We start from the raw sequence: 21,153 nt of genomic DNA, 5'->3' as shown, positions 1-21,153 counted from the left end.
TACCGTATGAGCTGTTGGTATTCTTGGCTCTGTTTTGAATGAGTCCAGCTTTTTCTGCTTGTCTGAAAGAATCGAACCATGTAGGTTTCAAAAATGTTCTCAAGACTGCCTCTTTTCCATCCACCTGCCCCATGGCAGAATCAGCTATTTTTAAATGAAGTTTGCTATTTTTTGGTTGTGCTTCCCTGCTTTCTAATTTTCTGCCAAACTAGTAGTTCTAACATTGAGTTTGGCACAGAGGCAGGAGTTGTGCTTGCTGAACTCAAAGCTGTTTTTACAAAGCCATCTGGAGTGCTTAGCCTCAGCCTCCTTTTGGGTTACATGGTCTGGAGTTTATAATATTGCCAGGACCAGATGTAGAAGTGGTAATGAAAATGTATGTGTGTTTTTGAAAAACCTTCTACCGTGTCTTGGGCTCCCAAATGCAATACTAGTTGTAAGATGCTAGCCAAAGCAGTGAGATTAAAGGAGGCCTTCAAATGAAGGGACTTGAGGTCATCTGGTGCACAGGAGATAATTCCAGCAGCCTGAAGAGGCACGAGGTTGTTGGGGTTGAAGACACACTGAGAGTCTTAAGAGCATTATTTGGTTTGTTGCTGTTGGACTTGGATTTTACCAAAGCAATACTGACTCTGTATATGTTTTAGCTCATTACCAAAATTTACCAACATTTTCTGGTTTGTAGCTACTTTCTGTCTTAGACTGCCTTTCTACCCCAGGAAGGAAAAGCTTTAGCATTGGTTCATTGTTTCAGGACAGCTGTTTAAAGCTGTCAGAGTAACACTGCCCTTCAAAGGGTTAACTTGAGCTTCAGCTAACACCCTGTCACCTTGCCTTGATTACTGGGTTGTCATGTTGGGGAAGGCACCTCATTTCTGAAAAGGGGAGAGCTGAATGACTGGGAGAGGCTTTTCCCTATTTTGAATTTCAAAAGGGAATGACAGCTACTGTGTTTGATAAAATTTTAAACCATGCCGATTTAAAGGGCTTTAAATATTGAATGCAGACAACTTTTCCATAGGCAGAGCAGCTATGGAAAGAGGAAGTGTTGAAGTTTGATCCTGCTAAGGACCAGAGGTGCTCTATTAACTTTGGAGGGACAGAGCAGTCTTGCATAAGAAAATCTGGCTTTTCTACCAGATGGTAAATTATTATAGAGCACTAAACAGTTGAAAAAAGATCAAGTCTATAAAGCATCTGGTAGAGTCACTGTGACAATTCATCAGTTTTGCATGATGCAAGTAGTATGTATCTTGTGGGCTTGAGAGGAAAGTTATAGATCTGTCAAGCTTGAAACTGGAGAGAAGCTTGATCACATTTGCTGAAAGAAATAAATTGAGAGAGATTGAGATCTGTTCTTTAGTTGAGGTTTTTGCGTTCCTCAGAGTTGCTTCTGACTGAGGGCTGTGGAGGTACCATTCACATGACTTCTGAGCAATCTGCACTCAAGATACACCATTAGACCAGGCACTTTTGTTGTTAGTGGGAGTGAATGAAAGAGGGAGAGCTCTCGGAAACCTCTTCAACCCAAATCTGGTCTGATACATACCTAAAATATTTTCGGCACCACCTGTAAAATTTTTTCACTGTCCTAATCTGAGAGAATTTGACACACATCATTAATTTGACACAGTAATTTCAACCCTTGGTGTGGATTTTTTCCTCCAGGAAGAGTAGCCTCTTAAGATTCTGGCTGCAGTTAAGCCCAGATATAATGCTTCTTAAAGTGTGCTTCAGTGGGTTTGCTTCTCCAGACTGCACAAATTAGCACTGTACAAGCAGAATTTAGAGACATAATCTTCACTCTTAATCCCAGCACTTCTTTCCATTCCTGTGTGGGCCCTATCTGGAGAGCTCGCTAACACTGGGGAAACTGCTTTGGGACTGAATGGAGTTTCCCACTGGAATAGAGCTTATGCAGGTATAAAGATACAACTATCTGTATCTGTCTCTGCAGTGTAAGACCTGTTAACAGTGCTTTTAGTAATTCTTTGGTGAGAGATAAATGAGGATATGAAGGCTGGAGAGCAACAAAGAGAATTAAGTGTGCTGCTGGTACGAGGAGCTTCTCTTGCAGTATTCAAAATCTTGCTGCTGTGCTTACTTGGATTTATGCTTTCTCATTGAGATAATAAAAGCCGGATGAGATGATCAGTATTCTCTCTGCGTCTAGGTTAGAACTAGGTTATTTTGTAAAGTATTTTCAGATGTCTTGGCTGTAGAAGACATTGCATAAATAAAGATTTCTCTGTGTTGTGTGATGTTATAACATGTGAAAAGATTTACTGTGCAAATACAGTAACAGAATGGAGAAGAATCATGATCTGCTGTTTGTTAGTACAATGTGATGTAAATATTTGCCTAGGTAGATTCTCTTGAGATTTCTTGTGGATTCCTCAGCACTGTCATTGCTGGCATTCTTTGAGCACTACATTTTTGTCAGATGTAAATATGTTTGTAGCATGTGATACTTCCATCAAAAGCTCAGTGGTTCTCAGGGAAAAACAACAAAACAAACCCACAACCAAAAATAGCACACTTTCTCTTCCAAAAGCCCAGCAAAATGCAGAAATACCTTTGTTTAGAGCAGTCTTGAGCATGTTTGTTTCTTTTTTTCAAATGTGTTGTTTGTCTCTTTTATTCAATGTCTGCCAACACAAGTAAGAATGGTGGGTCATGCCACGTACAGCCTGTGCACTTGCAGATTCTTTGCTTCAAGGACACTCACGGGGACTGCTTGGGCTGGCATCTGCCAGCATGAGACTTTTTTTCACTCTTAGTGTTGTGTTGCCAGCTTTTGGTAACTCTTGCAGCTTAGTAAAGGGGTATCTCATCAATTTTTGAATTACTCTTAAGGTTGTGTTCAGATGCCCAGCACTGAAAGAGTGAGCCTCTGTCCCTCCTGAGCATTTTCACTTTGAGGGAATGGGACTTGCTAGCCTCTTTAAAATCTGTCTTAACAGGCAGACTTTGGACCTTCAGATGAAAGTAAAATGAGTCTTTTCTCATGAAAAGGTGAAGAATATAGGTATACAGAAAGTTGCATCCTATTTAACTACCTGTCTTTTTTGGTTGAGTTTCAAGGAATTTTCTGTGTTTCTATAACCAAGCAGATGCCCAAGTTAAGCCAATTTCCAAGATAATGTGCATTGTTTTGAGGAAGGAATAGCCAGTCCCCTATCCTTTTAGACAGTCCTCTCCATTTTTGCAAGATAGAAGCTCAGGTGTTTGCTTTGGGTAACGTGTCTGTTTATAGATACTTCACCTAATAACCTTCTACTGTGACTCTGGTAGCCCTGTGAACTGACAGCTAGTTAAATTCAGCTTCTGTTTCTCCTGCTTGGACCTGTCGAGACTTGTCTGGTGTACAGCAGCCCAGCTGGATGGGATAAGCTATGCTTAAAATGTATTTGGCTGTAAACAGCCCTACATATGCAATCAAGCATGTCTCTCTTGGGCAGATGGATAAGGATGAGTTACACGAGCTTAAGACTATTTCTTGTATTGCAACATGCAAGTTCAGAACTACTTGTTATGAACAAGAACAATTAAAGGATGTATTAATAGACTGTAATAGAGACCAGACAGGAAGATAAAACTTGGAGATGGGTGTCCATTTATGCCTCATGACCCTTGAAAACAGCTTGTTGGATTTGAGGACATCAATGTGGAGCTCTGCTGCTCAAGCAGGAAAGACAGTTAAATTTCCCTTTAAAAGTATCTGTAACTGCCTTTACAAAGTAATTTGACATATCAGCTTTTAATGTGTGTCACGTTTGACTGTATTCCTTTTCTTCTTCTCTTGGTTTGCAGGAGTGAGTCTGTGTCCGTAGCACTGGATGTACTGCCCACTTGCCTCAGACTGGAGGGGACTTGCTCTGCTTTGGAATATGGTGCCTAACGTCTGCCTCCCAGGACTCACTGTGCCAGCAGCCATCCTCTGCTGCTTCATGCTGCCTTTAGCAGGAGCAGACAGTAAGTAACATTCTGTTTTTGGAAAGCTTGAATATCTTGCAAAATTTATTTCAACAAATATTAAACATTCTTGGTTTGTAGGAAACTGAGGATTAAACCCCTACCGCTCCACCCCCTCTTATTTTCTAATGCGTGCAATGCAGGTGAACAGTATGTATGTGAAGGGTCACAAGCAGAACTAAAAAGGCTGACTATTTGTTCAAGTGCAGGAAGTCTCTCTAGTAGCTGGAAGATCAAAACCTGACAATTTGATTTCTACCAAGTACAGATGAGTAAAGAAAATTGAGGGTGGAAGAAGAGAGAAGTATTTGGGTCACAGTAATCCCTGTTACTTTATTTTCCTTGTTCTTTTATCAGCATTCATAATTTGTGTGGTATTAAGACATATTTCTTGAGTCAGCAGGTGATTGAGAGCTGTTGGGAAAAGGATGTGAGATTTTTTACTTCCTGGTGTAGCTCTCCTATATTTCAGCAGAATTGGAGTGAAACATTTCCTTGTGGTCATGCTTTAAGCTGTTGTGTCCATGCCTGTTGTCCTGAGAGTCTTACTGTGCTGCTGTGACTGGCTTTGATTAGCCCCATCCAAGCTAAAGAGAAAGTTGTGCACAAAGCACTGTTGTGGGCAGACAAGAGGAAGGAAACTTGGCTGGTGGTGAACTACTGAAAATACGTTCAAGTAGGAATTTCCCATTGAATGAGTTAAGCAAAGTGCAGGAAACAGTATATATCATATAGCCTTGGTTTTCATAACTCATTTGTATTTGCTTTTCTGTCCCCAAGTATTTTTTCATCCCCCTACCCTGATTTTTTTGAGTAACCAGTTTTTCAGCATCTGAAAGTCTGCACTTTCATTGTAGACCCTGGCAGTTGTGAATACTCTGTCTTTGAAAGTACCCAGGGTTCCTGGGATGCTTGAGTCAGAGCAGAGACATAACCGTGATGCGCCTCCTGAGCTGCCACCAGCCATCTGCTTCTCCTTACAGCTTAGGTAACCAGGCTTATAATTAGGATGTAGCTTTATGGAAGCTGAAGATCTTGATACATGTTGGTAGGAGCCTGTCTGAACGAAGAAAATAGATTGGGGGTCCTAAAGGTTCTTGATTGAATGGGGAGGAGTAAATTTAGAGAAGCTGGAGAGAAGAGTGAATGGAGGGATGTGAAGAAAGATACAAGTTCACTGTTTTTATTGTCACTAGGGATGACTTGAGCAGGGCAGTGGATGAGCATGAAGTCTGTATGAGTCTGAGCTGCCCAGCTGAACTGGGGGCAGCAGTTCTTTCCTTCCTTAGCTTTCTTCCCTGGCTTCTGGTGCTTCTGGAAGATGTTTATTCAGATCACTTCATGACTGCACAATGTAGCCCATTTTGGAGTCTGGCACAGAGAGGTGTATCGTTAATATTCTGAGGTGTATAAAAATTCCCCAAGGCTCATTGTGTTTATCCTGGCCCCTGAAAAGGAGCAAAACATCACTCCATCAAGTATGCAGAAGCTGGTGGAGCTTGAGATGTCCTAGGACAGTTCTTAGCCTGCAGATAACTTGCAGTAGATGTGGTTTCCTAATTTTGTGGAATACTTTGACACGCTTAAATTTAACAAAATTGGCTCTGTTTCACAGGCTCAGATGCAAATACTGGGTGTCTCAGATGTGGAACAGTTCTGTTTTGAGAAGGAAGCATATCTGTATGTATGCCTTTTTCTCTGGCGCAGACTGAGTCTGAATTACTTTTTCCTAATCTGGAAGGCAGGTCTGGAGGACGATGACCTTTTAACTGTCACAGCCACTATGGATTAACTGAGGCTTTCCTCGAATGGAGGCTTTCCTGGAATGGAAAGTCTTGCTCCATGTATTTAGCAATTTACAGCCTTTCTATTATCTTACCTCACTGAATCTTGCCACCAAGTCAGTGGCAGGGTGCTGTGTGAAGGGCCCTGCTCTGTGCCTGCGCAGGGGTGAAAAAGCCGTCTGCAGACCCTGCGTGGTTCGTGTCCTGCCGTCAGTGATGCAGACGGGTAAGATACAGTAGTGACTGTGGCACTGGGGAGTCCTAGCTCAGGACAACAGTGAAGGACAAGGGGAAGATATGGTAGCATAGGTACACGGGAGCTTACTGCAGAAGCTGGAGAGGGATGCTGTGAAAGGAGCACCCTGTATGCCACCCTCTTGTGAGTCCTCTAAGCATCCTATTGGCTCCAAAGTTTATTTACATGGATTCACGATATAATCCCTGGAATTCCTGTAGTCAGATCCTGAAATTGCTTTTTATAGGATCAGTGAGGGCAGGGCAGGAGAGCTGGGGAGGGGTGGTTTGTGCTGCATCCCTGGCAGCAGACTGCCCCATGGCTGGTGGGCAGGTGCTGGGGGAGCACCCGCAACCAGGGCTTCCCTACCCCTCCCGGCTGCGTTTGGAGCTGCTGTTGTCACAACACCTTTCAGCGTGGCTGCCGCAGCTCCCTGACAATTAGGCAGCTGGCAGATAGCTGGGTGGTAACGCCCAGATACAACAGACCGAGTGTGTATCCCTAGTGGAATTCGCACCAGGCATGCGCCCCGGCGCCCCTCCTGGGACTGCGCTCCCAGGAGCTGTGAATAATGTCAGTGCTGGGGAACTGAAGGGGCATCCAGAGGTTAAATGCAGAAGAGGAGCTCACTGGGTGCCTCCCTTGAGCAGAAAGGGAGCGGTGCTTTTGGGGTGCTCTGGTGGGGTGCTGGGAGGAGAAGGTTGAGCGGGAAGGGGCACATGTGCCTGAACGGCGGGCGCAAAAGCGCTACTTTTGCAAAAAACACTTTCAAATCCTCCCTGGCTTTTACAGACTGCAGGAAGAAATTATTAAATTTTCTCTGTGATCTGACTGTGTTTCTGTCAGGGTGACCCTAATTCCATTAAGAGCGGCTCGGAGCTGAATCAGATGGCTGTTCTACACTTTCTCCCTCAGCTTGCTTGTGTGCTTTTTTTATGCACTTTGTGCCTCCCTGTCTGTCAGCTTTTGATTGTGCATGGGAAAATGGCTTTGCAGATTTCATTTAATGCTCAGTTCAATTGCCAGCTAAAAGATGCTCTTTTCCAGCTTTTGGAAATATGTCATTTACTCTAATAATAAAAAAAAAAGAAAAAAATTCCCTCTGAAAACAAAACACAGAGAAAAGAGGAAAAAATCAATACCAACGTCAGAAGTCATCAACAATGTGTCTTGTTGTTGGCTTAGTTTTTTTTAAAAATTAGACTTTGTTTTTGAAGTCCTGGGCACACCTTCTATTAGCCAAAGGAAGAGACTAGGTGACCCATCAAGAGTCTTTTCTCACTGAAATACATCTTGGTTTGTCTTGCGCGGAATTTCAAAGGGCTTAAGGAAGAAAACCACTTCATAAGTGACCTTGTAGAAGGAAGGAACTAAGGCAGTATTAGGCCAACTACCTGTTAAGTGATACGTGGTAAACAAACAATTTGCACCTTTTGATTTCTAAAGATAGAACAAACTTGGCTTTTAGGAGGGTGAGGGAAGTTTGCAGCACTGAGCTGAGGCTTGTGAGGCTCTCACCACCTCAGGTGAACAAGGACCCTAAATCCAAAGTGTCCCAAGGCTGCCCTGCTCCTTCTAAGGATAGTTCCTTTATATCCAAATGGTATGTATCTCGCACAGATTTTTTATTTTTTTCCCCGTGTTTCTTGGATGCTAATTGGATTGAGGATACACATTAAAAAATAAAGCAGGAAGGTGAGATGTTGATAGTTGTGAAGATCTTGAAGAGTACCCGTGGCCTTTCTTGAGGGGCAGCTCCAGGCGAACTCTCCTTTGCCAGGGATTTTGCATTGCACCTGAAGTGCCATCTGGAGGTTTTGGACAGAGGAACGCTGGAGCATTTCATACAGCACTTGGCCTCCCCTTGTGCCCTAGCTCTGCTGCCTGCCATTACTGTTTTGTGTTCCTGGGACCCAGGAATAGTGTGGCAGGTGTGAACTCCCTTTTTCAGCTTTGCCTTCTTTGCTTCATAACCTGAGTGATGCCTCAACAACAGCTCGGCTCCCAAGAAGCTGCTGTGGGCTACCCTGCAGGGACAGACTTGCTGTTGTGCAAGTCTGGAAAACAGGCACTTTGCAGAGCTAGGCAGCAGGGCCTCATCCCAAAAGCTGGACCTGGGGCTTCTCTGCTGGTGCCTTGCATCTGTTTCTGCTTTCTGGTTTCTTGTTTGCCTGTCTGTCCCCAAACACTGCATGTAGTGATTAGGTGTAATTAGTACGATTGGATCCAGGTCCTGCAGCACAGATAAATACTAATTTTCTGCAGTGCTACCTGGACTAGCTTGACAGATTCCATCGGTGAAAAGTACATGTAAAATATTGTGTAGGAAAACCCCCTGTACCTGAGACATTGGAGTTGCATCACTAAAAGACAGGTTGAAATATTAACCACAGTTATTGTGCAGCTTTATTTTTGATGTCCTTACTCATCATATACACATTTCAGTACAAATGGATTCTGTACTTTTCCATAAAATATCTAAATGCTGCCTGATTGTAACTGAAATGTTGCAGGCATAGAGGTGGGAGGGATACTGTGAGAGCAAACAGCATGTATAGAGTAGACAGTAGATCTTTTTCTGCATTTATAGCCATGCCTCTTTCATCTCTAGCACTTGCAAGAGTCATGTGAATTTGTGTAACTACCTACAACAGGTGACAGCATTGTCATTTGTCTCTTTTATTTATTGTCAAAGCCAATGTCATTCATCAATCAACATCAGCTGCTAGGTCAAAGGTCTCCCTAGCCCCAAATCCCTCATCCAGCAATGGTCAGTACAAAAGACCTATGGAGGATATAGAGATAGAATGTCTGGGCTGGAAGGGACCTCCAAAGGTCATCTAGTCCAAATCTGTTCCTGGTGTCTTTTAGTCTTCAGTGAGTGCTGGCTTCTGAGCCCAGAGAGCTGTTGTAGTAACTTCAGACAGGCTTACTCTGGGTTTAGCCCTTTGGCATCTCTGAGCATGTTTTCAGTCTTCATGGAGATCCTGAGGTCAGTGGTTTGTGTCAAGACTAGAGTGTAGGTTCTGACTTCTGCTTCTACACCGTGGCTCCTCATTTAACTTACTCTCCTGTTTCTTACTCCTCATTTAACTGCTGCTCTGCAGGTCTAAGCAGTCTCACTTGCCCTTTGCATCATTCAGACTCGGCTATGTAGCCAGTTACTCTCTTGCTTTCTCGAGGGAGTTCCCACGTTTAAATGTCCATGTAAGTTATCCAGCACAGGGGCAAATGTTGAGGGGGTGTTATATTAAATATATGCACTTTAAAAGAGAGTGTGCTTATTGGGTTGGTAAAACTACCTGCTTCAAATTTTATCTCCAGTGTAGATTCCTAGATTTTGAGGCCAGAAATCAGATCAGCAGAAATCTTCTGCTCTGACCTGCATAGCACAGGCTGTATAATTTCAGCTAGTAATTTCTGCATCTACTTTTAACAGCTGTGGATGAGCTCACAGATAGCTTTTAGGAGGCATCAAATCATGATTTGAAGACTAAATGGTAGAGAATTTACCCATATCCTATGTGATCTGTAAAAATGGCAAGTAATCATTACTTGTACAAATCTGTATTTATTTCAGGCGTCATTTATGAGTTTTTTTTTGTTCTGACACTGGATGTTTTAACCTGTCAGCTAGGCTGGAGGCTCCTGCTATTTAATGCAATCTACCCAAGAAGCAAGATAGAGCGTAGGAGTTATACAAGCTGAAAGTTTGTCCTTTTTGTTGTAGAGAAATGAGTTGGTCTTGATTTTTTTATTTTATTTTTTTTTACTCAGGGGTAATTTTCATAGTTACTGATATTTTAGACTTCTCAGTATGTGTGTGTTTGTTGTTTTTTGGTTTTTTTTTTGTTTGGGTTTTTAAATCAAGGGACCAGGGCCAGGAAGAGAAGCGGCACTTCAGCCCCTTCACCCATAGCATTGAGCTGGGAACATGGTGCTCCACAATGGCCTTGAGTCCCTTTCTGAGCCTCTGATTCCTGGGATGCAGACTCCTTTTTCATCAGTATGACTTGAGTTTGTGCTCATGAATATCTGCCCTTAAGTACATTAAACTGCGTTTTTCTGGATCCCAGCTCATTCAGTGATCCAAGTAATTCTGTACAGGTCATCTTCCTTTGCTGCTCCTAACTGAATACCAGTTTTTCTAAAGCTCACCCTTTACTTTTTGAATGTAGTTGCAGGTCTGTTGCATTTATTCCCAGATGTTAATCAGTTTTGACAATTCACAAAGGCTGCTGTGAGTATTTTAATAAGATATTTGAAATGCCCTACAGTAGTGATGGTGACATTCTTAGCAAGTGAAAGGGAGTGCCAGGAAACTGATAAAATAATATGGTTTGTCTGCTGCTGCTTGCTACAAGAAGTACTGACGTCAGATGGGGGAAAAGTATGAGGTCTGCTGGAACTTTCAGTGTTTCAGCTGAGCAGATGTAAAAAGCAATGAAGTGGTAATAGGGGTGATTTTTTTTTCGTTTCTTTGATTATCCGTTCATTATACTGGTGCTTCAGAATGATGCTGTAATATAAGGTGATCAAGCTCATTTCTGTGAACAACCAAGAGTATGAAATTTGTTTGCTCAAAACGATAGTTGGTCGTTTTTAATGGTGAACATATTTGGCTTAAGAAGGAGGAGGAAAAAAAGCGCATCTGTTCATGGATGCTTTTCCTCTGGTAAGATGTCTATCTTTATGTTGGTAGCTGAAAAGCAGTGGTGTACTTTTAATTGAATGCTGTATTTAGCCCCTTGTGAGAAACAGTGCTTTGTCTGTGCCAAAGACAAATCTCATTTGTGCTGTTTGTGCGAAAATATCGTAGGGTACTTAGTGGAAGTTTTAAGTCATAGAAATGTCTTTTGCCTTGCACACTTTACTGACATATGACTACTAAATTCAACCCAAGCATATTTTATAGTGGACAATGACTTTACGTTTGTATATGAATTGCAGCATTCAAATGTTAGACCTTGCCTTGAATGTCAGTTACGTTTCTCTGATGCCCCATAATAATAAGCCTTAATAATAAGGGCAGTCATATGGTGTTAAAAAGAAATAATTACAGAATATATTCTATTTCCTATTCTATGGGCTGGAATGAACTTGCAGTCTTGCTTTGCTTTTCAGATGATCCTTTGCTGTCTGTATTATTTACTGTTTAAATTTTTGTTTTGATAAAAGCTCTTGCAAGTTAGTTGCCACCTAGGGTAGAGAAGACAATGACTTTTGAGCCTCTGTACTTAAATATCAGAGTGCAGAATACCTATGTATTTTCTTTGGATTTGTTTTTAGCTGAATTCACTTCAGCTATTAATGCAACTGTTGTGTTACTTCTGTTAAACACTGTTTTGTAATAGGCATTTTAAAGAGGACAGAAAATGTTCAGTAGCTTTCCTTATGTAGGCCTTCTACCCCTGAACAACTCCACCTTTACTATAGGTATATTGTACTTATACAGTGGGTATACTCTACAGTATTTAACTTACAAGAGTAAAGATTCATTGGAAGAAATGAATGATGAGTGAGGAAAATCCTGTGAAATACCAAAACCAGTTAAAATACTGATATGATGAAGATGACTGTATTTTAATCCTATTTAGCATCAAAGAGAAGCTTTCAGTAGTTTCAGGATTCAAGAAAACCTTTAGAGAAGTAAACTTATCTTGTACATTCACCATAGTTTGATTTATAGGACATTAAATAAATGGGGCAGGATATACTAGCAGGGGGGAATCAGTAAAATTTGCAGAGGAAAACAGAGAAAACACTTTCATGTTCTCATTTAAAGGACTGGAATGCCTTGTTCTGGCAGCATTCTCATTTTTGGCTTGCTGACTACAAAGAGTTTAGTATGGCTTTCGGGAGGATGATGAAGGTAGTCCAAGAGCTGGAAAGACTTCCTTAGCTCTTGTATGGTGTAACAGGTAATGGTCCTGGCTGCTGATTTCTTTTTTATACATGCTGTATTTAGACTTCCAACATACTTTTTTATGCTCCATTACACACAATTTATCAGGGGTTACACAAAGTTCTTCAGTTATAACCTGTTGTTTTCAGCTTTTTACGAGTTTGTTGCATGGCTGAAATGTGCCCTTTTTGGTCTTCAGCCAAAGTTCGGGTTGTGGGGGTGTATTTTATGAGTTGGACATTTGGTTTTTGCATCTTCTGCAAAAACTGTCTTTGAATGCTCTTAAAAACAAAGAGAGAAGAAAAATTCTTTTCTACCCTATAAAACTGTGGTGTTATTCTCGTAGGTCTTGAGTCTAAAATGTCTGTGAAAACATTTGATGTTACTACAGATGTGCTTCAACAATCAAGACAAAATGGAACTTGATTTGTGGGAGTGACCCACAGAAAAATAAGCTGCTGAATAATATAAAGGGGATTTCATGCTAAATCATTAAGTGCATATGAGTGAAAGGATGCTGTCTGAGCTTCTGTGTAACTAAATTGGCTGTATATTCTTTCTGTGATGTAGAGCTGCTCTCATCTCTGCCTTCTGAAGACCCAGAGGTGCACAGCAGAGGCAGTTCTCCAGATCCTACAGTTCATAGCCTGCAACATGAGCAGAGAGAATTAATTCACATCAACATCATGGAGTTTCTTCTAGTGCATTTGTCTATTTCTTGAGGCAATTGTGCAAATAGAGGGTTTTCTTTGTTAAAGTTGCTCTGTGGTTGTCCTGGGGGCCACAAAGGTTTGGACATATCTTTCTTGACAATGCCTGTTGAACCTTGATTCTGCCTTAGTAAATGCTTGAAACATTTAACATATTTTACTGCCCAAGTTTGTTTGTTTGTTTGTTTTCTCAAATGCCAAGGTATTCCTCTCTTCCTATGGCTGTGGAATTATATGCCTTTGTTTTAGGAGCATAGTATTATTTTGGGTTTTTTCACATGTTAAGACAAAATCCCTGGGAATATGTATTGTTCAGTCAGCATGTATGCACTGCTCAATGTCTTTTCAATTAGACATGCAGCCTTCTGCTGAGGATAAAGCATTTTTTTTCTCAGGCAAATTTAGCTAGCGTTTCTGGAATCGTCTTTAATGTGTAGTATGTTGTGTGACAAGTTTCCTGTCTAATTTTGAGGAATTTAGGAAACTCCATTTAACATGTAAAGAGTAGTATGCAGTACACCACATGGTGTTTTCTAGCTTTATGTCAAATTTCAGAAAAGACTATGGATTATTTTGTGTTATAATAATTGCTGGACTTTTCTCAAGCTCAAGGGCCATTTATCCAAAAATTGCCCCAACGTAAGCCTGTACTCTCACTTTTTCTCATCCCACCCAAATGTGTTCCCGTTTCCTGTATAAAATTAGAAATTGTTGTAAGAAGCTGGACTTCTATTACGGCTTCTGTAAAACATTACTAATTGCAGCAACTCTAAATATTGTTATATCCACATGGGCCAGGGAATAAAATGTCCAACCTAGATTTGTCAAGGTCAGATCAATCCAATTTCCTTTAATAACAGGATAATAGGCTTTGTGAATGGAGAAGCAGTAGATGTCATTTATCTTTAGTAAAGCTTTCATTGCTCCCTCATGAGACTTTTTCTTGTGAAACATCTGCTCATGGGGTGGGTATTTGGCAGTTTGGTAGCATTCAGCATTTGCAGTAATGATCTCTTTGATAGAATAGAGAACATGCTTATTAAATTTGCAGGGAACAACAAGCTGGGAAGAGCTGCAAGCATGTTGAAGGACACCCTTAGAATTCAAAATGGTCTTTACAAATCGGAGAACGTGTCTGAAAGGATGCATGTTAATGAGGAGAAATGTGGATAGATGTTTGAAAATAGGAGTACAGCTACATAAATACAAAATGAGAGACAACTTCCTAGACAGCTGGTAGACAGAAAAGGTCTTGCCTCGCTAAAGGAGTGAACACCATGCTGGTTTGAGACAGACAAACATCACAGTGATATGCAGAAATGAGGAGTACTATCTTGAAGACACATTAGATAGTCTTTCTTCTCTGCTCATATTGATAAGGCCTCCAATGAAACAACATCTCATCTTAAGCATCCCACTGCCAGAGTAGAAGGGCTAACTTAGGAGAAGTCAGTCAAGTCCAGTGCTTGGAGAAGAAATAATGTGCTTTAGCTGCAACTAGGAAGGTTAGGTCAGGCACTGAGCAATGCTTGCTGACATGAAGGATTGTTGAGCACTGAATTGAATTTCTGGAACCTCATATACAAACAGAAAGAGTTCCCTCATACAGGTTTTGAATTGCCAGTGTTATTTCTTAAATTGAATGCTTCTTTGTCTTCATTTATGAACCAGGAAAGTACAGGTTCCCAGTCTGTGTTCTCTAGGTTGCCTGGTACTCTGATATTTTTATCCTGTCCTTTTCATCCTCCTCTCAAGTGACAATTGTTCTCGTCCATCTAACTTTGTGTGAAAGTGTTTTCCAGGCCCTTAGTCGTCCTCAGTGTCCTTCTCTTTCTAGCTCTCCTCAAAAGTTGCTGATGGGGAGAATAAAGTAGAGACTATACCATTAACAAAATGAGACTAAAAAATATCCTGTGTATGTGGTTTCCTCATGAACCCTCAGAGGTTTGCTATCTTTTTTGCCTGTATCTGGTGCAGTGACTAAAGGTCTTTCAGCTGCCTGTTACAATATGCAGTTCATCTTCTGAAGCCATAGGATTAATTCAGCTCTGCACGTTGTAACAGTTAGTTCTGGGCTTGTTTCTTTCTCTCTGTATATATTATGTACTTATCTGTAGGTAGTTGTCTGCTCTGAGACCCACATTTTTGACACACAAAAGCCTATCTCTGTCATAGCACCAAATGTGTCTGCTGTTCGGCAGTGGTTGTCAAGTATTTCTAATGACGCTGTTCTGATTGTGCCAGACTCTATAACACAGCACATACTGGAGCAGAGCAGGTTGGAGGATCTACCTGTTGGACCACTCCAGGAGAGTGAACGTCTTCCATTGGTTAGTCTTCTTCTGAGCAGCTATGCATCATCCCGTGAACGGGGTCCCAAGACTGTATGAGATGGGAGTGTCTCATGCTTCACGTTAAAAGATTATGGTTAATTCATTGCATATTGTTTTGGTTAAGAAAAAGCTATTTGCCCACTTGAACATTTTGAGAGTTTCACAGAAGAGTAATGTACTTCTTGGAAAGATTTTCGAAAAACAGATCAGAAGCAATTTGTCTTTTTAATGAATTGATTTAAATCAAGATGCAAGCCATTACATGAGTTCCTGGATTCTGGAAAATCTAGCCGTTAATGTTGGGGTGTTTTTTGCAGATTTTGGCTTCGAACTGCAATTATTTTTCACAAGACCAAGAATGAGTCTGTTGCCTGTTACAAATAATAGAGTATGGTAATATCACAGCTATATATGCAAACTCTGCAGAGTGGCAGTGCAGCTGCTAAGCATTACATTTTTAAAATATGTACAATATGTTGTCAAGAGATTTCAAACCAAGAACATTATATGGTTTGTTTCTGCGTGAGGGTGTTTTGCAGTGAAATTTAATGATGAACTGTTATATATTTTGACCTTTAAAATTTTTTTCTGAGGCTTTGCACTTTCTAGTGAATTGGGAAGATTCTCAAATTATGATGTGGAATCCTAATGGCCACCCTGACATTTCCTAGGCCTGACTGGATACCTGGGCTTGATTAGTTTTCTGTTGTGCCCACTCTGGCAAGCTGGAGAGGCTCACACACTGCAGCTGAGCTTTCTTGAAAGTGATTGCACTGTAAACCCTGTTTCAATTAAAAGGTGATGCTGTTCTGGTAATGGAAAGTTGGTTTATTGTTTCTTTCCCCTGATATGCATGCAAGTGGAAGTGTTGTAGGAAAGCATTATCGCTGTTGTTTCTGTAGTTTATTCTTATCTTCCATCAGTCTTCATATACAAAAAAAGTGAGAAATGTAGCCTGCCCAGCTGTCTGAGGGTGAATGTGAATCAGCAAGATAAACCTTCAGTGAATGTAATGGGCCTGACTACAGATGATTCTTCAGTGCTTCGCTACTGCCCTGTAGCCTGTATTGTGTGTTGAACCACAGGCAGAAGGAGAAAACAGGTGGAAATACAGCAAAGAACCCATGGCAGCCCATAGTTTTGATGCAGAGAAGGGGATGATGCATGCTCAGGCCATCTTTGTCTCCTCTTCTCCTAACTATGGAGCAGAGAAGTCAGAGAAAACAAGAGAAAGTAAGAAATGAGTAAATGTGAAGAACGTAGTCCATTTAAGTTTTCTGCCCCTCGCCAGGAAAATACTAGAACAGGCTCTGGAGTCCTGCTACTTAAGAGAAGATGCAGACAAGCGCTCTTCCAAAATACTAGTGGCAGTCTGAGTAAGACTGGTGCTCCTGAGCAGCTCCTCAGGTGTTTGTGTTCCATTTCTCTACCTGCAAAAAAAACCCGCCAATGTTAGCAGATCACTGATTGTGTCTGTGCCGACAGAGGGTCCCAGAGCTGATTTATAGCACTTGTTCAGCTTTCAGCGAGCAGCAAATGCGTTGCTTAATTATTCATGGCAGATGTATTATTGCAGGAAATTAAGACATCAAGGAAACAAGTAAAAACTATTACTGAATAGAGCTATAAACAAGATAAGGTGGAAGGAGATGCAGGAGGACAACGCTGACATGGTAAAAGAACCCTTGTGTTCAGAAATGTTTCACACCTTCTGAAAATAACTGGTTAAATTCCCAAATCTTTAAGTGATCGTTCATAGTATGTAATTAAATATCCTATTAGCTAACAAGTTGGGTTTAATTTGTTACATTTGTGATCTAAATTACCACATTTGTGAATGTGTGAAACTTTCTTGTGGCTTCTTTCAGTGTATCTACTTATGTAAACTCACAGTTCTTTGACTTTCCTCAAAAGATTTGGCATTTAACTCACGCACAAAGGTTAGGTCAACCCTTTGCTTTCCGTACCAAAGAAATTGGTTTTTGGGCCCTGGGCTACCATTCTTTCTGGAGCAATGGTGTAGGATGCTGCTACGAAGAGCAGGACTCGAGTCTGAGCTGCTGGCACTGGATATCGGTTGTTGCCCAGCTCTCTTTGAGATGACCAGGTTGGATGGGGCTTTGAGCACCCTGATCCTAGTGGGAGGTGTCCCTGCCAATGGCAGAGAGTTTGAAACTTGATGATCTTCAAGGTCCCTTCCAACCCAAACCATTCTATGATTTATTCAAAGATTTGTTCATGCGTGTTGGTGACCTCTGCCACAAACCTGTCCTCCAGTCTGCGTCTAGTGCCCCATACTCACACAGAGACCAGAGCTGTTGGCTTTGAAGAACACCAGCACCACCTTCTCATCAGGTGGCACTGGGTGCTGTCTTGCTGTTTGACTGCTCTCCTCTATGCATGGATGGAGTTTCTGATTCATTGTTGATGCAGGTTCCCATTAGCTTTATATTTTGCAGATTTCATGACAATTTGTCAAATATGTAGTCAGTAACTGACAAAAACTTATTGAGAAGGAAGTGATTTAAACCAAACCCTTTCAAATTCTCTTTTTAGAGTAGAATTGTTAGCTTTATTAAAGAAATTACAGGGAGCATCTCTTAAGTTTGTGTGTAACCTCAGGCTTCCAAGAGTTTCCATTTCATTACTGTTCATAAGCTCATTATTTTTGTACATCTATAGTAATTTTGGAGCCCTTTACTTTATAACTTCAATTATATAGTTCGAAATGTAATGCTACTAGAAATCCTGTTACAGAGGACTCTGAACAATTTTAAGGCAAGCATACTGATGATTCAGCATCATATCACAGAGAGTGTCCCCTTTCATAGGGTTACTCTTTGAAATGTCTTTTTTTGTGGCACAGGTATATAGAATGTCAAAAATTCAGAATTCGTCTCTATTCATAGTCTTTCAAATTCAGTGATAAAATATCTGTTCCTGTGATGGGAGGTGTTGGAGTCCATTTCCAAACTTAGACTGTACAAATATGGGAGATGGGAGAAAAATATTCTTTAACATGTTCTGAAAGGTTTAGTCTCCCAAATCTCGCAAGTATGGTGTATGTGCAGCACATATATGAATATAACACAAGAATTGGGTAAAAAAGAGACCTTGTAAGAATCTGATAGTAAACCATAAACACTGAAGAACATGTTCCAAATTGTGTTTAGTGAAAGCTTACTGTTCTGTACACGTACATCTCGGGATTGGCCAAACAGAGCTTTGCTTGCAGACCTAATCAATTGCTTCTCAAGATGTTTAGCTTTTTTAATTACTCTTGTCAAAGTGAAAATTATGTGAAAGGACTTGACTGTGCAATTACTTGCTGAACGTTTTCTGCAGCAATAGTGGGAAGACAATACCAAGTCCCAGAATAGCAGTAGATACAACCATAGGAACAAATTTGCTTCAGCAAAGAAAGAGATATTCTAGTAACTAATCTGAATGGAAGATAATTTATTTTTTAAATATGCATGTATTCACAGATGCAAGCCGAAAAGGCTGTTTGTGATAGAAATGCCTGTCCCCAGCTGAATGCCAGGTTAGTTATCACTTGCTGATTTCCCTCTGACTTGAGGGTCCTGCTCTCCATAAGCGGAGGCTGCTGCTCTGCCTGCAGTCAGGGCTGAGCATGTCGTAAGAGGTGCCAACGCTTTGACCTCTGCACTGCCAGGGACGGTGTGCGTTTGGCTAAATTTTAGGAAAAAAGCTTCTTCCTCTTTCCTGCAGTGCAGCCATGGGAGAGCGCAGAGTGGGTTCCTTCTGTGGGCTGCAAGATCCTGGTTAGTGTTCATTCAGTGATCTATAGATCATCTGCTCAGACAAATTATCTCTCTCAACAGCTTCACACTAAACTAATCTAGGCATTTAAAAAATAAATAAATGAGGCAGTGTCTGTAAAGAGCTCCCTTCTAGTGAAGTGGAGCAGTTGGAGCCTGATTAATGAATCCCATTTCCCAGCCTGTGTGCGTGTGCACCGCTCCCTGCCACCGAGCTCTGTCGTCCAGGACAGTCCTGCTCGATCCACGCCGTGCACCACCAGCACCTCTGGCCAGGGCCACAGGCCACAGCGGTGGGGACGGGGCTGTCACCGCTGCGGTCGGGGCGTGGACACGGCACGGGTACGGCGCGGGTGACCAAGCTCCTGCTGGATGTCCCTCCTGCTGCTGGTGCATCGCAGCACCTGCTCTGTCCCTCTGCGGCTCTGCCGTGTTCAGGACCGAAGCGCAGTGGCATCTGCCGGGGAAACGTGACCTGACCTGTTTGGTGCCCGTGCCCCTCAGAGGTGTAATGCATTGGTGTTCACCAAGTTAAAATAGTGTTTTTATAAATGTAATAAAAATCAGTTTAGATTTACTGACTATGTTAAATTGCCGGGCTGATGGAAGTGACCTGTGCCAGATGCGTGCCAGCTGACCGAACTAACTCTCTTTTCCTGAGACAATGCAGTGAGGGCAGCTGAACAAATCCTGGTACTCATTCTGTGTTTGGAAATGCTTAATAGGTTCGGAGGCTCTGAATTTTAATGCAGCCCTTTTCTGCATTGATAGAGTTCTTTGAAGTCACTTGAACATTTTACTAAGCTTACATGCCAGGTTTTAGGTTATTTGTAGCGGAGTGCTTGATGGCTTCTGATCTTCATTAGGCTGTGTACCGGAAGGTCAGTCTGCATGCGTATGCACATGCCTGAAATAATTTATTCTGCTGCCTTTTAGCACCTCTGCACCTGAATGTATTACTAGAAAAGGAAATTGCTTCTTTCGGATAGTGAATGACAAAATTTCTTCCAAGACACAACGTTTTTACAAGGATTGAAGTTCCAGAACCATACATGGATGGGATTTTCTTTTTTTCCTGGGAGATGATGGGGCCAGACCCAGTAGCACCTAGACATGCATTCCTTGTGGAGACCTTTGAAAGAAGATGAAAGAAGTCAGAAACCAGAGATATACTTTCGTTTGGTCTGAAATAGTCAGCACATCAACTTCTGGTTTTGGATTATAGCTAGAGGCAACTAGATCGAGTGAGTATGGAAAGTTATTTTTAATGACATGGAATACATAGTTTGGGTATGTGTGTAAGCTGGCTACAGTGAAATCAAGGAAACCACACATGTCAAGCTTAGTTAGTTTTTTTTTAAGCCATTGGAGAACTCCCACGTATGCGATAGCAGGTCTTTTTGTGTGTAATACCTGTTCCATCTAGTGCATCATACAAAAGGGCTTTGGAAATGAATGCTCTGTGTGCAGAGGAGGACACTGGCAATGCGAGTTGCCAGCTTTTCTTGCTGAAGAAGCTGGAAGGTGTGTAATGAATGGGTCATGAGTGTCTGTGAGGGGAAAGTTTCATGGTGAGAGCAGTTTTTGGTGCCCCAGATATTTCAATTTCAGAAGGCATGGAGGTGCCCCTAATTCTGAAGGGGGAGCTATTCTATAGAGGGAGCAAATATTAAAGGGAGGTGATAAAATGTAACCTAAATGCAGAAGATTGTGCCACTCCAGTTACATCATGAGATCATCTAAAACTACATAACTTTTCAGATTACAAAAAGTTCCAGATTGTCTCTAGTGTGTGCCTTTGTGTGAATGTGAATGCTGAGGTGGGTATTACAAATCTGTCAGAAGAACAATGAAGAGCTGCTTTCTGTTCTGAGATGTGATAAAAAATAAGGAGAGATTGAGGCTGAGTTGTGAGCATCAAGTTTTTAAGCTGCAAAAAGGGTGAATAGGAGGGGAATGCAGCACCTGCCTGGGGAAATTCAAGTGCCTTTTCTCAACATGTTTGCAAATGGATCACCTTACAGGTATGCAAGAAATGTTTGCATTTTTGAGCTTCAAGAAGTGCTTGAGACATGATGGTTTCCCATCTTCACCTCCCTCCTCCCCCTCTGCTTCTTGTGATTTAACATTTTTTAAGTTCTTTGTGGAGTTATATTTTGTCCCTGCAATCATTTTTAAATTATGAATAATTTTTATAAGCAAGTCCTCTTGACTGTGGATCGGCAATCTCTGTAAATTATTTGGTGGGATACTTAATTTGAAGGTTCTTCATTGCTTATGACAAGATGTTTCTGTTGCTGTCACTGTTGATGATTCATAGCTCCAGTGAAGTGCTTAGCACTTCAGAAAACAAGTAACACAGGCAGTCCTACTCAAAGTCTTTCCATCCTTAAAAAGAAGGGGAGGGGGAAGGAAAAAGGTTCTATGAG

At 41.4% G+C, this 21,153-nt stretch overlaps 1 protein-coding gene across 1 annotated transcript in view; it reads left to right on the top strand.

Annotated features, from left to right (window-relative positions):
* Nucleotides 1-21,153, top strand: part of LOC103774683 (receptor-type tyrosine-protein phosphatase F-like) — a gene marked incomplete at its 3' end in the record, with an annotated part of 196,689 nt that overhangs the window by 37,420 nt on the left and 138,116 nt on the right. Inside the window, exon 2 of the mRNA XM_008942105.1 lies at nucleotides 3,814-3,975. Coding sequence (XP_008940353.1) covers nucleotides 3,840-3,975 — 136 coding nt within the window. The remainder of the gene's footprint in view (nucleotides 1-3,813; nucleotides 3,976-21,153) is intronic.

This window comes from Merops nubicus, unplaced genomic scaffold, assembly GCF_000691845.1.
Source record: "Merops nubicus isolate BGI_N331 unplaced genomic scaffold, ASM69184v1 scaffold1276, whole genome shotgun sequence".
NCBI classification, from domain to species: Eukaryota; Metazoa; Chordata; class Aves; order Coraciiformes; family Meropidae; genus Merops; species Merops nubicus.
This window is presented reverse-complemented; position numbering and strand designations above follow the sequence as displayed.